Source organism: Miniopterus schreibersii (assembly GCF_964146895.1).
Source record: "Miniopterus schreibersii genome assembly, chromosome: 6".
Lineage (NCBI taxonomy): Eukaryota > Metazoa > Chordata > Mammalia > Chiroptera > Miniopteridae > Miniopterus > Miniopterus schreibersii.
Window position 1 is genome coordinate 42438244 of NC_138107.1, and position 14129 is coordinate 42452372.

Below are 14129 nucleotides of genomic sequence, written 5' to 3' on the forward strand. Positions count from 1 at the left end.
AAATTCTCTGATGATTATTTTTGGTTTGGGTGACCTCTGAGTGTCACTTCTCATTTGTGATTGATGTTCTACAGTGCTTCTGAAAGTGAACTTCAGGCAGATTCTGGTGCTGTATCCTGTTATGAGAGTCCATGAACTGTACGAGTGATGGGCACTAATCACTTCCTTTCATCAGACTTGACTTTCTAGTGAGTCTAAGTTTAGCTTCAGAAATGGCTCAGGACAGTGGTTCTCAGACTTTTGGTTTAAGGACCCTTGTACATTTTAAAATATTTTGGAGGTCACAAGGAGCTTTGTTTATGTGAATTTTATCCATCAATAGTTACCATATTTAAAATTAAACTTGAGAAATCTTAAAGATGTTAATTTTAAAATTAGAAGTCCACTTTGTAATAATAGAAATAGCATTGTTTTGTGAAAAAATATCTTTCAGAACAAAAGTTGAGCACAGCATTGTTTTACATTTTTGTAGACCGCCTTACCGTCTTACTTAGAGGATAGCAGGGTCCATGCATTTCTGCATGCTGTCTATTGCATTATCATGCATGCAGCCCCTGGTAAATGCCACTGTACACTCAGGAGAGAGTGACAGTGAAAAAGTTCCACATTATCTTAATATTAGAAAAATAATCCTAATCTCATGGACCCTGGGATTCCCAAGGCTTTCAGAGCTGCTGGCTCAGAGGGTGATAATAGGATTTAAAAATCAAGTTTATTCACAGGCAGGTGTTGTCAGGGGTTTTCCCTTCACGTGATACCCACTGCCCATAAAGGTTCTTTTTGTGGTAACTGTGTCACTTGAATATAATGAGCACAGAAGAAAGTCTGAAACAGATGAAAAATACTGCTCGGAACTTTAGAGAGCCCTTGTCTATTCATATAAAAGAACAGTAAAATGTTTTGTTGCAGAAAGATAGTGTGACCTTGAAAAGTGTTTTCACTTTCTGGACCTCCTTGGTGAAAGGAGTGAGCCCTGGCAGTGGGAGTAGGGAGCTGGGGAAAGGGTGTGAAGGTTTCCACCAGCTCAAACGTCTGCACCCTGGTTAAGCACCCTCTGTCAGTTAAGCAGCTGAGTCACTGAGGTGGGGGGGAGGCAGCTGACAGTGACCGAGGGTCCTTTATCTTGGTTAATCCCAGCAACTCTTTGAGAAGATAGAGCACAGAGGTATCTGATAACTTGTCCAGAGGCCCTACAGCTAGGTGGAACCCTGGGTCTCTCAGACCTCCTGCGTACCTGCCTGTGCCTGTTCCACCTCTCTGTACTCTAAGGAGCCGACCAGATGCTCCCTTTTGGGGAAGAGGTTCCTGCTCCATGGTTGGTAGCATGGATCACAGATGCACCGTGATAATTTTTAATCAAATTATATATGACTTGGGTATGGTTTGACCAAGAGGAAATCTGATGGCTAGTTTGGGTCCAGTTCTCCAAGATAGTGAGGCTGTGCCTGGCATGGGGCTGCCGCCTTGCACAGCTCCAGGGGATGCCGCTCATATCCTAGTCTCCAGTCTGTGAATGGCGCTCTCTGGAGCTAAGCAGTGCACAGCCTGCACACACTTGTGTGGTAGCCCTGGCCTGGCACCTAAATGCCTGTTATTGTCATAGACTGTTAGCTCCTTGAGGTCAGAGACAGTGTCCATCTCTGGGTCTGTAAAGTGCCCAGCACAAGACCTGGGAGGCATGGCAGGTGGTCTGAGGTGCTCGATGTGAATGCTTGGTCTCCTGTTAGTCTGGGAGCTCCCTAGGTCAGGCACCAGGTCCGAGGAGAATCCTCCACGCCTACGCTGCTCCGGTTTGTAACAATGCCTCTTGCCTCCTTCAGGTCTTGCGCTTCAGTCGTGGGCGAAGTCTGAGGAAAAAGAGAGAGAGGCTCAAGGAAGAGAGGAGAGCTCAGTCTGTGCCAAGAGATGAGGTGGCACAAAGCAAGGTGGGGGGTAGCCCTCCCGCCCCTCCTCATACCCCCTTCCACCTCCCCACCCCCACCCCCATTCTCAGAGGGTGGGAACTACCTCTCTGCCTCCTCTGGGTTCTGGCAGCTGCCATGCCCTCTGTCTCTTCTTTCCCCCGGGTCCTTCTAACTGTTGCCAGTCTGTCCCCTTTGGCTTCATGTCCTTCACTTCATCAGGATTTCAGATTGTGTGCCTGTGTGTGCTGCCCATCTTTCCCAGCACCCTTGTGTGGTTATTGTTACTAGCCCCTGACACTGTACCCATAATTGTGTAGAGCAGTGCTTTTCTGAGTGTGGGATCCACTGTCATCTGGGACCTTGTTAGAAATGCGGATTGTGGGGCCTCACCTCAGACCCACTGGATCAGAAACTCCGGCTGGGGCCTAGCAATCAGTGTTTGAACAAGCCCTCCAGGTGGTTCTGATGTGGATTACATTTTGAGAACCACTGGCATAGGTTGTGTCCTCTGTCTCTGCTTAGGGAATAGACTGAGGCTGTGCAAATTAGAAAAAGATGCTCTCTGGGCAGACGGCCGCAGCACGGGGCACATGCAGGGATTAGAGCCCGAGCTGGGTTTCAGCTCCCCGTGTCCACTTACTCCCCTGGTTAGGTGCCCGTGTGCAGTGAGCAGCTCTCACTGCTACACACGGCAGCCCTCGGTGAACCGTGCTTTCTCAGCTCTCCCAGGAAGGAGACTAGGCTAGAGAGAACTTGGGGCACATAAAATTTTGTATGAAATACTTCTTCTATTTCAAAATCCTCTTATCAGTTTCTAGGCTTAAGGCATTGTAACTGATTACGTTCCTGTGTGTGAATTATACATTTTAATTTTAAAAAGTTCTCACAAGGATCAGAAACTTGATGTGTGTTTTTCCCCCCCATTTAAGAGGGTTCTCTCTGCTATAAATTGTGAGAGACCAAGTCCAAAGAATATGTGGGGCGGTTTTTTGTTGAAATACAAAAGACCAGAAATCTCTCACCCTGAGGCTCCTGAAGTTCACATAGAATTAGGCCCGAGATTATATTTAGTTTGACGCCTAATAAATAGAGTAAAAGCCAAATATTCAACTGACTGGGAAAAGTGTACATGTGCAGTTAAGACCACCAAAGCAGTGCCCTGTGTCTGAATCGTCGGCAAAGGTTTCCATGGGTCCTGTGGGAGTCTTGCAAATAGAATTTTACGCCATTATTGAAAAAGGCCAAGGGGGCAAGTCAAACAGGTTTCTGGGCTTTTTATTTTTCCTCTGTAGGGAAGTGTGTCAGCAGGAGACACCCCTAGCAGTGATCAGGCTGCACCCAGAAAAGAAGAGGCCAGAGAAGATTTCCCATCAGCCTCTCCAGAGGCCAAAGCCAAGGACAGCAGGAGGCAAAAGTCAAGGCCCAAGGTCAGGAGGCACATGCAAGCGGCTGAGAGAGGGCTGGGAAGCAGGTTGGCGGAGAGCCCTGGGGCAGCATCGTGCCCAACAGCTTAAAAGCTCCTTCACTTGGCTGGCTGGTTTGGAGCCAGGGCACAGAAATTAGATCTGGTTAACATCAGACGCAAGGTTAGCATGCTGATGTGTTTCTTTGGGTACGTGGTGCTTGGAGTAGAATGCCATGAGATGAAGCTAGGTGGGGTTCTCTGCCCAACAGTGGGTGAGATGGGAGCCACTGGCCGGGGGTCAGTCCTGCAGTTGTCACAGTGTCGAGGGGTGTTGTCTCTTCTTCTCCCACAGGTGTCAGCATTTTCTGACCCCACCCCACCTGCAGACCAACAGCCTGGATGCCAGAAGAACGTGCATGCTCATAATCACCCTAAAAAGAGGCCCAGGCATCGATGCTCACCTCCACCCCCTCCCCACGAGTTCAGAGCATACCAGCTCTATACGCTTTACCGGGGCAAGGACGGGAAAGTGATGCAGGTACCTGCTGAGCCCCATCGGTCGGGACGTGAGACTATACGCCTTCTGCAGGGTTGTCTATTGAACACTATATCTGCGGGCTAATATCCACTTTAGGCATTGGCTTAAGTAGGTCTGAACTTTGAGGAGAAGGCAGATGGCCTGCCCCATGTAAACAGTGAGATACACCCCTGTCCCTTAGGCCCAGGCACACAGTGGGGTGCTTACAAACCTTCCTGCACCGTCCTTAGGTGATTATAAACTTGAGGCCCCGGAGTGGATAAAAGCAGCCTGAGGATGGGACCACATCGCCCCCTCAGACTCTTCCTGGAGCCTACTGTACCCAGCATGGCCTTGGGACATTCCAAGGGTACGACAGGGCTGAGCCTGTGTCTATCATCTGGACCCCTGCTGTGCTGACCTGCACATGATGGGCACTCAAAACTGAGTTTTTGAAGGAACAAATGAGTTGGATTTGTTCCTTTTTTGTTTCCCTCTTAGGCGCCAATAAACGGTTGTCGATGTGAACCCCTGATCAACAAGCTGGAGAATCAGTTGGAAGCGACTGTGGAGGAGATCAGAGCGGAGCTGGGATCGGTTCAGGATAAAATGAATATGAAGCTGGGGCACATGGAGAGTAAGACCCAGCACCAAGTAAGCGAGTCAGCTGGCCTCTTGGTGCGGAGATGTCCTGGTAGAAAATGTGATGGGGAGACACCTGGGCACACCTGTTCTGCAAGCTGCCCTGAGCATGCAGTGGGCTGACGGGGAAGGGGCCTGCTTGTGTGATTTTGTTAAAATATGTTTTTTAAATTTTTAACATGTTTATGCTTCTGTTTATAAAAGTGATATATACCTATTACAGAGCATTTTTTAACATATGAAAATTAGAAAGGAAAATAAATTGCCTGTAAGGCCCCATGATGAAAAAGCACTATTAATATTTGGGTTTATTTTATATATGTCTATGTGCTCCATATGCCTTTCCCATTACACAGAAAATTAGAATAATCATGTCTATAGTGTTTTCCTCTTCCTAACTTTTTATTTTGAAAATGTTTAAACATAGAGAAAAGTTGAGATGATAGTATAATGAATGCTGTGTGCCTCCCACCTGGACTCAGATTAGTGTTGCCACATTTCCCTTGTGTGTCTCTCATACACTTTTTTCTCTCCCTGAACTGACTGAAATTTCGTTGCAGACTGTCCTGACACCTCACCTCTAAATGTTTCCGAGTGCATTGACTAGGAATAGGGACTTTCACCATCATAACAGCACTATCATCGCATCTGAGAAAATTAATAACTGCATAATACCCAGTTCAGATTTTCTCAATTTTCCCAAAATGTTATTGCTTTTTTTTTTATAGCTGGCCTTGTTTGCTTGGTTTTTAAATTTTATTTTTCAATTACAATTTACATTAATATTATTTTGTATTTGTTGCAGGTATACAGCATAGTGGTTTTTTAAATCTTTTTTGTTGTTTTTATTGATTTCAGAGAGAGGAAGGGAGAAGGAGAGAGAGATAGAAACTTCACTGATGAGAGCGTCGTCATTGATTAGCTGCCTCCTGCACGCCCCCAACTGGGGATTGAGCCCGCAACCGGGGCATGTGCCCTGACGGGGAATAGAACTGTGATCTCCTGGATCCTAGGTCAATTCTCAACCCCTGAGTCATGCCTGGCCAGCCTTAGAATCTGTTTTTTATTTTAAATCCCAGCCCAGGATCCAGTGAATCTTTTGTGCATATGTGCTATCTCTGGGGTCTCTTTTAATCTAGAATAGCCCCAGATTCCTTCTTTCAGCTTTTTCCCCCTCTCCTGTAATATTATCTTTTTAAAGAGTCCAGGCCAATTGTTTCATAGAATATTCTGTATTCTGGATTTTTCTGGTAGTTTCTTTGTGGTGCTATTTATCTTGTTCCCTAACCCTGTATTTCTATAACCTGAGAGTTAGGTCTAGAGCAGTGGTCCTCAAAGTGTCATCTCCTGACCAGTGGCATCAGCAACATCTGGGGACTTCTGGGGGAGGAAATGCAGAATTTTGGGCCTCACTGCAGATATACTAAATTTAATTTGTAAATAAAACTTTGGGAGTAGGGTCTAGCAACCTATGTTTCAACAAGATCTTCAGGTAATGCTGGTGTACCTCAAGTTTGAGAATCATTGATCTAGATGCTTATTTAGGTTCAGGTTAAATATTTTCTTTTGGCAAGAATACTTCAGTTACTGATGTAAACTTCAAATTACATCACAGCAGGGGGCCCATGTTAGGGAGTCCCATAATGATGCTCAGTTTGATCACTTGACTAAGCTGGTAACCACTCTCTCGCCATTGCAAAGGTACATTGTCCCTTTGCAAATTAGTAAGAAATGTATGATAGATGTAATTTTTAAATATAATGTTTATTAGGGAAAATTTCACATTGCAGAACAATGTATCATATTGACCCTCCTCGGAGAAGACCTCTTTTATTCTCAGTTTGGTGTATTTTCCCATAGGTTTTCTCTTTTATAGATAGTAACCTATGAAATCATCACTTTTAAACAAAAATGGAACGATGCTGTGCTTTTTTTTTTTTTTTTTGTAGCTTTTAAATTTAGTAAGCTATCTTAGACATTTTAAGCTATGGTGTGCTATTTAATGTAGGTGCACTACTTCTGTGTGTAGAGGTTCCACAATTTCGCCTCCTGCTTTTTTTACTTAATTTTATATTATGAGCATTTTCCCATGTCCTTGGCTTCATATTGCAGCACATTATAAATTTTTACTCACATAATACTATGGTGAACATTTATGGGCATAAACTACTGATTGGTTTTTCCGGTTATGATTGCTCCTCAGGTTATTTGCTGAGAATTGGGATGACTAGGTCCAAAGTTAAGAATATATTTACGGCTCCTGATAATTATTGGCAAGCTACTTAATAGAAAGGTTGTATGAATTTATATCCTACCAGCAGTGTCTGAGTTTGGCTCAGACCTTTGCTATCATTTAATGTTATCATTTCTTTAAAGTTTTTGCCAAATTGATTAAGGACATTTAATTGTTTAATTTTTATTTCCTTGTTTGTTGGTGAGGTTGGACATTTAAAAAAAGTTTTTAAAATTATTTTTTAATCACAGTTTATATTTAATATTATTTTGGCCCTAACCAGATAGCTCCTGATACTCCAAGGTTATGAGTTTGATCCCCAGTCAGGGCACATAGAGGAGTCAACCAATGAATATATAAATAAAATAAGTGGAACAATAAATCTATGTTTCTCTCTTTTTCTCTCCCTTTCTCTCTTCCTCCCTCTCTCCCTCCCTCCCTCTCTTTCTCTCTCCCTCTCCTTTCCTCTCTCTCAAATCAGTAAATTTAAAAAATTTAATATTATTTTGTATTAGTTTCAGGTGTACAGCGTGGTTAGACAATCATATACTTTACAAAGTGTTTCCCCAGTATTTCCAGTACCCACCTGGCACCCTACATAGTTATTACAATTTTATTGACTGTATTCCCTATGCTACACTTTACATTCCCATGACTGTTCTGTGACTTCCAATCTGTACTTCTCAGTCCCTTCACCTCTTTCACCCAGTCCCCCAAGCTCCCTCTCCTCTGGCAACAGTCAGTCTATTCTCTGTATCTATGAGTCTGTTTCAATTTCATTTGTTCATTTATTTTATTCTTTAGATTCCACATATAAGTGAAGAGGGTGAACATTTTCAAGGTTAATTTGCTATTTGCATTTAGTGGGAAGCTCATGTAAGCAATCTTTTCTTGGAGCCATAATATATTGGTTGAGACTGTTTTGTGAGTAAAAACCTGATTTAGCTAGTGTAAGCCCAAAGGGGAATGTATTAGGTGAATGCTGAGATGTCCCAAGGACCTCTCTTTGGTTCAGGGAAGATGACAGATTGGGGCGTAGACTCTCAGTCCCAATTCCAAATCACAGGGCAAGGATGTCTCCCAGCGTGAGTCAGGTGCTCTTGCCTGCGCCTGGAAACAAAGCTGTGTATCAACACGGTTGCTCTTGGCAGAGCCCTCTGGATGGGGGTTAATGAGATGGGAGAGCAGTTCACAGAAAATCATGAGTGCTGAAGAGACAGAACAGAAGGTACTCCCCACATCTCCAGAACTGATGCTGCTTTTTTTTATTCTTCAAAATCTGAGCATGGAACATCTTAAATGTCCTTGACAGGAGAGGAGCTTCCCAGTGAGCCCTCAGGGGCCGGCTCCCCCAACAACCGCTGCTTTCTCTTTGGACCTTGTCAGTGCAGTGAGAGTTCAGCTGTTCTGGGCATTAGGGCCCTGCAGGAAGTGTCAGAATGAAGAGGGGTGGGACCCAGAAGGGCATGTGATTGAGAGGTGGTGACAGTCATTTCTTCTCTGAAGCAGTCCCGTTGAACTCCTTCCACAGCCACCTTCACACTCGCTTTGACTACTTTTAATGAAGCACCAGGATTTGTTCACTGGGAACGCTGGGTAAACGCCCTGAGCATCCAGCTTCTTTCACGACCTCTTGGGCAGCGACAACATTTAAAAGGAGGAAAAAAAACTCCATACTCTAAGAAATAGTTTTTCCTTTCAATCACAGTCACAAAACACTGTTCTGATACCTATATAAATTCTCTTTTACCTACAAGGCCTGTATTGGCTCAAGTTTTATATTTATTGTATATTCATAGTCTCTTAAACCCCTTAGGAATTTAACAAGCGAGAAAAGGAAACATTGGCCTACGTGGAATCCTGCTTAGGATTCTGAAAGACTTCAGTTCCATGAATACTGGTTGAAAATAGAAGAGAATGAGTTGGGGGAGGCTCGCTTGCATTCTCTCTGGTTCCTGGTGGGTTCCCCAGGTCCCTTCCTCGGGGCTCCACCTGTAAGTCATCCCGGCCATACGCTCTTTGCCATTGAATCCTAGATGCGAGTTCTGGACAAGCTGATGGCTGAGCGGCTCTCAGCAGAGAGGACAGAGTGCCTGAACCGCCTGCAGCAGCACTCAGACACGGAGAAGCACGAGGGCGAGAAACGACAGGTGAAAACCAGTATCTGCCCGTCCTTAGCTCGTGATTTTCCACGCTTCTCCCTGGAATTAAAAGACAGAGACCTATCATTGAAAACTCAGAGGCTGAGGTCCCCTAACGGGTTTACAGCACACAGCATGGCATTTGCATAACTGCAGTGAAGTTAATAGGGAAGGACCTGTGCTTCAGTTCATGTTTGTTGCTGAATATGCCAGCAATAGGCGGGGACTGAAAAGTTCATAGAGCATGCTGGGGGAAATGCGATGTCTGCCCTGAATCATTTCTATATATTGTGCATTCATTGGGCCATTGCTCTGTTGAACAAGATTTGGTTCCTGTCCTCAGGGTAGACAACAGGCATAAAGTGAGCACTGTGTGCGTGTGAGAGTCCATGCTCCTAAGCAGGGAGAAATGCATGGGAAGACCTGGGTGTTTGAGTTGAAGGTGGCTCTAAGTCACTTAATGAAGATTACAGACACTATCAGCCTGCGTGTTGTGTGAATCCTGGTCTATAGAGAGCAAGCAGAGAAGGCTGTGTGGCCTGTGGGAGGGCACGTTATCCACAGCTTTTGGGCTTGTCAAGATGGTACCTCAACTATCGTAATTAAAAAGTCCATTCTTCATGCTTTAATTCATAAACCAGGTATTAAACTGACCTGATTGTTTTCTGTGTTTTTTAGATGTCCTTGGTAGATGAATTAAAAACCTGGTGCATGTTAAAGATTCAGAATCTGGAACTGAAGCTTTCTGGAGATTCTAGGGCCTCTAGGACTAAGTCCACACCGTCTACTTGCGAGTCTTCTACAGGTAACCCTCATGCAGAGAGAGAGCCATTCCATCCAAAGGTGGTGAAACCCCCCAAATCTTGTCTCCTACATCCAAAGGCAGCTCATAATGGGCTATAGGAAGACTGGATTGAAGAGTGAACTGCAGGGGTAAGGACCAGGTTTTCCCCATTACCATAGACTCAGTTCCTATGTAGCAATAAAGCGCCCCATCTAAGTGCTCAAAACTATCTGAATGAAGGAATAAAAGAATTGATTTGATTGTTAATAGCAGTACTTCTGGTACAGTGTTGACGGTGTCAAAGTGGACCCCAAAGATACTGGGTCATGAATGGCATCTGTCTCCTCAGCAGGTGCCCTTGTACCTCTTTGCCCTTTCTCCTCTGTGATTGTCCTTTGACCTTTGTCCAACTCTGTAAAACCTCATTATGTGCACTTCAAGTTACCTCAGGTGCTAGATAAGAGATGCTTCCAGCAAAACATCTTTATATTAGCCACAGTGACGACTCTCCATGATAATTTTGAGGACAGATACTTAGTAATTAGGCTTCCATGGGGGATTTTGATCTGTCAAATATCTTATGTTACCACAGACCATCTCTGGAACTGTGGTTTTATCTTCTTTATGCTCATAACAATGGGGAAAATCCTTGGCAAACTTTTCATGCTAGGACTAGTTATGGAGCTTGGCCTGGAGCCTTGTGCATGGGGAGTACGACCGCCTTTTCAAGTTGTAGCTTGGGCCCATGAACTAGTAACAGGCTTGGTGTGGAAAGGGCCCGGGAGTCAGCATGGGGATATTCACCCTTATCAATAAGTGCCCAGCTCTGTTTGGTGAGCTGCGTCACACTTAGCAATCAGGAAATGGTACCCAGGGCCTTCTAGAGTGAATTGAGACAGGCCAAAGGAAAGGCCAGCACCTACTTTGGCTTAGATGCCACCAGCACGGCTAACACAGTATCCCTGAAAGCCTTGACAAGCCAGAGTGATGATCAGGAGTGAAGAGGGAAGGGCAGAGGAGAAGGTGCACACTGTGGCGGGGTTGGGAAGGCTAGTCTATGGGATTCTCAGGACTCTCAGAGGCTGACCTGCAGCCATGCGACCGTGTGAATGCGGATTTGCTCTGACTTGTGTTTTTCTTCCCAAACCAGGTGTGGATCAATCAGTGGTGACGACGACAGGTCCAATAGCAGCTTCTGACAGTTCTCCTCTGGTGGTTAGGCCCAAGGAAAAGGCCCTCAACTCCACTGCTGCCCACAGACTCCAGCAGGAGCTGTCTTCCTCAGACTATATGGCCTCCCGGCTCAGGAGTGTCAAGGTCCAGACAGCCTTGCTGCCCTTGAAAGAGGCAGCCAGATGTGATCAGCAGGCTGGGCCCTGCGTCGACAGAGGCACCCAAACCAAGAAGTCTGGGAAAAGTGGGCAAACGAGGCATCGAGCCCAGCAGCCAGCAGCCAGCACCACGTGCGGGCAGCCACCGCCAGCAACAGGCAGCGAGCAGACTGCCCCTCACATTCGAGACACCTCCCAGGCTCTGGAGATTACGCAGTACTTTTTTGAGGCTGTTGCCACCCAGATGGAAAAGTGGTATGAAAGAAAGATTGAAGAAGCACGAAGCCAGGCCAGTCAGAAGGCCCAGCAAGACAAGGCCACACTGAAGGAGCATATTAAAAGTTTAGAAGAGGAACTTACTAAACTAAGGACCAAGGTGCAGAAGGAAAATTAGGACCTGGAAGTGGCACAGGAAGGATCCTTGAGGATTTCTAGTATTGCGACAACGGAACAGCTGTGCCCAAGGTGTCAGTTATTGTGCACGTAGCAGACTCACCTTTAAAAAAAAAATCACTAGTTTCTAAAATGTGCCAGACACACACGTTTCCTATGCCCTGAAGTTATGAAGACTTAAACAATTAAACCAAAACCAGGGAAAGCTTGCTTAGTTTCAGGTTGCATTACAAATTTAAAACCTCAGTCTAGGTTCATCTGAAGTTCAAAAGCTCAGATTAAGTGAGGCGCCAAGACACTGAATGATGTGTAAGCCTCAACCCTGAAATTCAGGATGTACAAAATAATATAAATCAAAAGCAAGGAAGAAAAGTTAATCCCTCCTGAACTCAAATCAAGCAGTCATTCATATAAACACACCTGCTGTGCCTAGAAGAGAGTCTTTCTGTAAGAGCTGTAACAGAGCTGCGTTAAACCCTGTCTCAGATGCATAATTCCCAGAATGCTGACATTTTAACCAGGTGAAAACAGAGTTTGAGGAGAGAGAGATTTTCATGATGTCACAAGATCCAGTGTAGCTTAAATGTTTTAAAAATGAGTCATTGGTTAATAGCACCAGGAATGTTTGTTAATAATGACCTCAAATGAGAACGATTCTAATCTTTTAAATATGGTTTCTGTATTTTCAGCCAAAGTATAGAAATACTACAATCAGTTAATCCTTGTGATTTTAAAGCAGATAAGTGGAAAAATTCACCTAACAGTTACCTGAAATTTCTATAACCTCTTCAGAATCAAATTTATCTCAGAGTACCTTTCTGAATTTGAGTTTACTAGTCTGTATTTTGTAAAGAAACTAGGCTATTTCTTGAAAGTATTTCATTTTTAATTGAGTTCTGTCATTAAAAAAACCCCAAAAACTTTCCCACAGCTTCACAGTGACTAAGTCAAGGCAACTAACTCAATGACTTGATTCAGACCCCTCCATGCCTCAGCTTCACAGAGCTCTAAGGATTTTAGTCTGCTCTGTAGGATATACAAAGTTATAAAAGTAGCTTCAATGTGTTGAATCTTTTAATTATCTTCTAGATTTCTTGTCCCTTAGAATGTGGGATTATATTCATCTCCTCAAAATTCCATGTATGCATAGAAACCTCAGTTCTAATTCTATAAACAGGAACTGAGTAACTATTGTCTGTAATTTTGAATAAAATGCTGCTCATTGAGCCAAAGAGAAAAGAATGACTTCTTGACATGGAAATATTCAGAAAAACAAAGTATGTTTTCAGTCCCTTTGTTTTTTCTGCCTTCCAAACTCACAGTTGCTTCTGTTTTTCTTAATAGCGACAATCTATGGATATAGACATTCCTCATAAACATAGATGTATGTCAGCATTACAGAACCTGGATAGGGAATTAATTTGATGCCCTTAAGCTTATTTCCATGTTGGTAAACTTGTCTTGTTCAGCTACTGTGTAGGTAGATGGTTCTTCCCCAGAGACTCTGGATTGCTACCTGTAGAGGTACTTTCCTCTTTTCGTGTTCCAGATGCAGAATCACGGAACTGTGGAGCTAGATGGTACCTTCGGACCGTCGCGTGCTTTGGTCGGAAGTATTTTGACTGTGTGCCTCCTACGCACCAGAGCAGGCAGCTTGTTACTGTGAACTAGATGTTTCTGTCTAAGTCTCTTAGGGAGTAGACTAGGGAGGGATGAGAAAGGTCCACTGCACCTAGTCTGCAGAGTACACAGATCTTGTTTCTCAAAGACTGGAAAGCCTGTAATAGAGGCAAGGAAGTAGAACAGGGTCAGCCCGCCTTCTAACCCAGAGATGGCAGCATCTCAAGACCAATGCAATAGCTTTTCTAACAACTGCGTTTGGTCTGTTTTCGTTCCTTATTGTCAAAAACTCAGCTATGGGTCCGATGTGTATTTTTCCTTCTTTTTCCCTTGTGCTATCTGCTAAAACGAGCAAATGCTACAATAGTACTTTTCCAATGAAGCAGAACTATTAACTATGTATAGCCTGTCATGTAGGTCGTGTTTCCAACTAAGGCTGGAACTTTCAGCTGTGGGGAAAATGTTGTAAAATACCTAAAAGTTGTACAGTATTGCAATGTTTTTGTTATTGTTGTTAGTGCATTATTGCATTTGAGTATAGTAAATATCTGTGATAGACTGAATATCAGTTCTAATCTTTCTTTTGACTGGGAGCCCAAAATAAAGGAAGTGATCTTTCCATGTTATATCTTTTTTTCAGTCAAGCATTGGTACTTGAGAGGTATGTTGTCTTCTATTTAATATTTTTATCACCTTGAATTTGTGTCTCCTCCAAGCATTAGACTTGGTTCTTAACACTGTAGATAAGAAATTTCTTTTTTAAAACATAAGGGTGTGCATGCTTTGTTTAGCCTATGTTTTCATTTGTGTAGCTAACCAAATTTTATGGTTCCTTAAAGAGTGCCTTCACCCAAAAACACTTCACCATGTTTCCAAAAAAGTGTGATTTAAATACATCTGCTTTAGAGATCAGGTGAACTGTGTGAAAAAAATATTTTTAAAAAGCCTCCTGTAACAGGGAAAGATTTCTCAGTGCAAGCTTAAACAAATGTTTTATTTAAACTCTTGACCTTTTGGAAAATACTGAACAAAGAAGAAGGATAACATTACTTGTAATTTTATATAGGCAAAGATACCTTTTTTTTTTTTTGACTAACAAATTTTTCCTAAAAGCTAAATATAATTCTTATGCTATAAAAGCCAATCAATTAAGACTTAA

General features: G+C 43.5%; 1 protein-coding gene across 6 annotated transcripts in view; it reads left to right on the plus strand.

The window, feature by feature from the left end:
* ANKRD6 (ankyrin repeat domain 6) overlaps positions 1 to 13596 on the plus strand; it is a 150079-nt gene extending 136483 nt beyond the window's left edge. For 4 of the 6 annotated variants that reach the window (XM_081139929.1, XM_081139931.1, XM_081139930.1 and 1 more), the window contains 7 exons: positions 1821 to 1925; positions 3197 to 3331; positions 3662 to 3847; positions 4328 to 4480; positions 8738 to 8851; positions 9521 to 9647; positions 10777 to 13596. In XM_081139929.1, the coding sequence (XP_080996055.1) occupies positions 1821 to 1925; positions 3197 to 3331; positions 3662 to 3847; positions 4328 to 4480; positions 8738 to 8851; positions 9521 to 9647; positions 10777 to 11351 (1395 nt within the window). In that variant the 3' untranslated portion in view covers positions 11352 to 13596. The remainder of the gene's footprint in view (positions 1 to 1820; positions 1926 to 3196; positions 3332 to 3661; positions 3848 to 4327; positions 4481 to 8737; positions 8852 to 9520; positions 9648 to 10776) is intronic. The other 2 variants (XM_081139933.1, XM_081139932.1) reach the window with 1 other exon arrangement.
* The last annotated feature ends 533 nt before the right edge of the window (positions 13597 to 14129 follow it).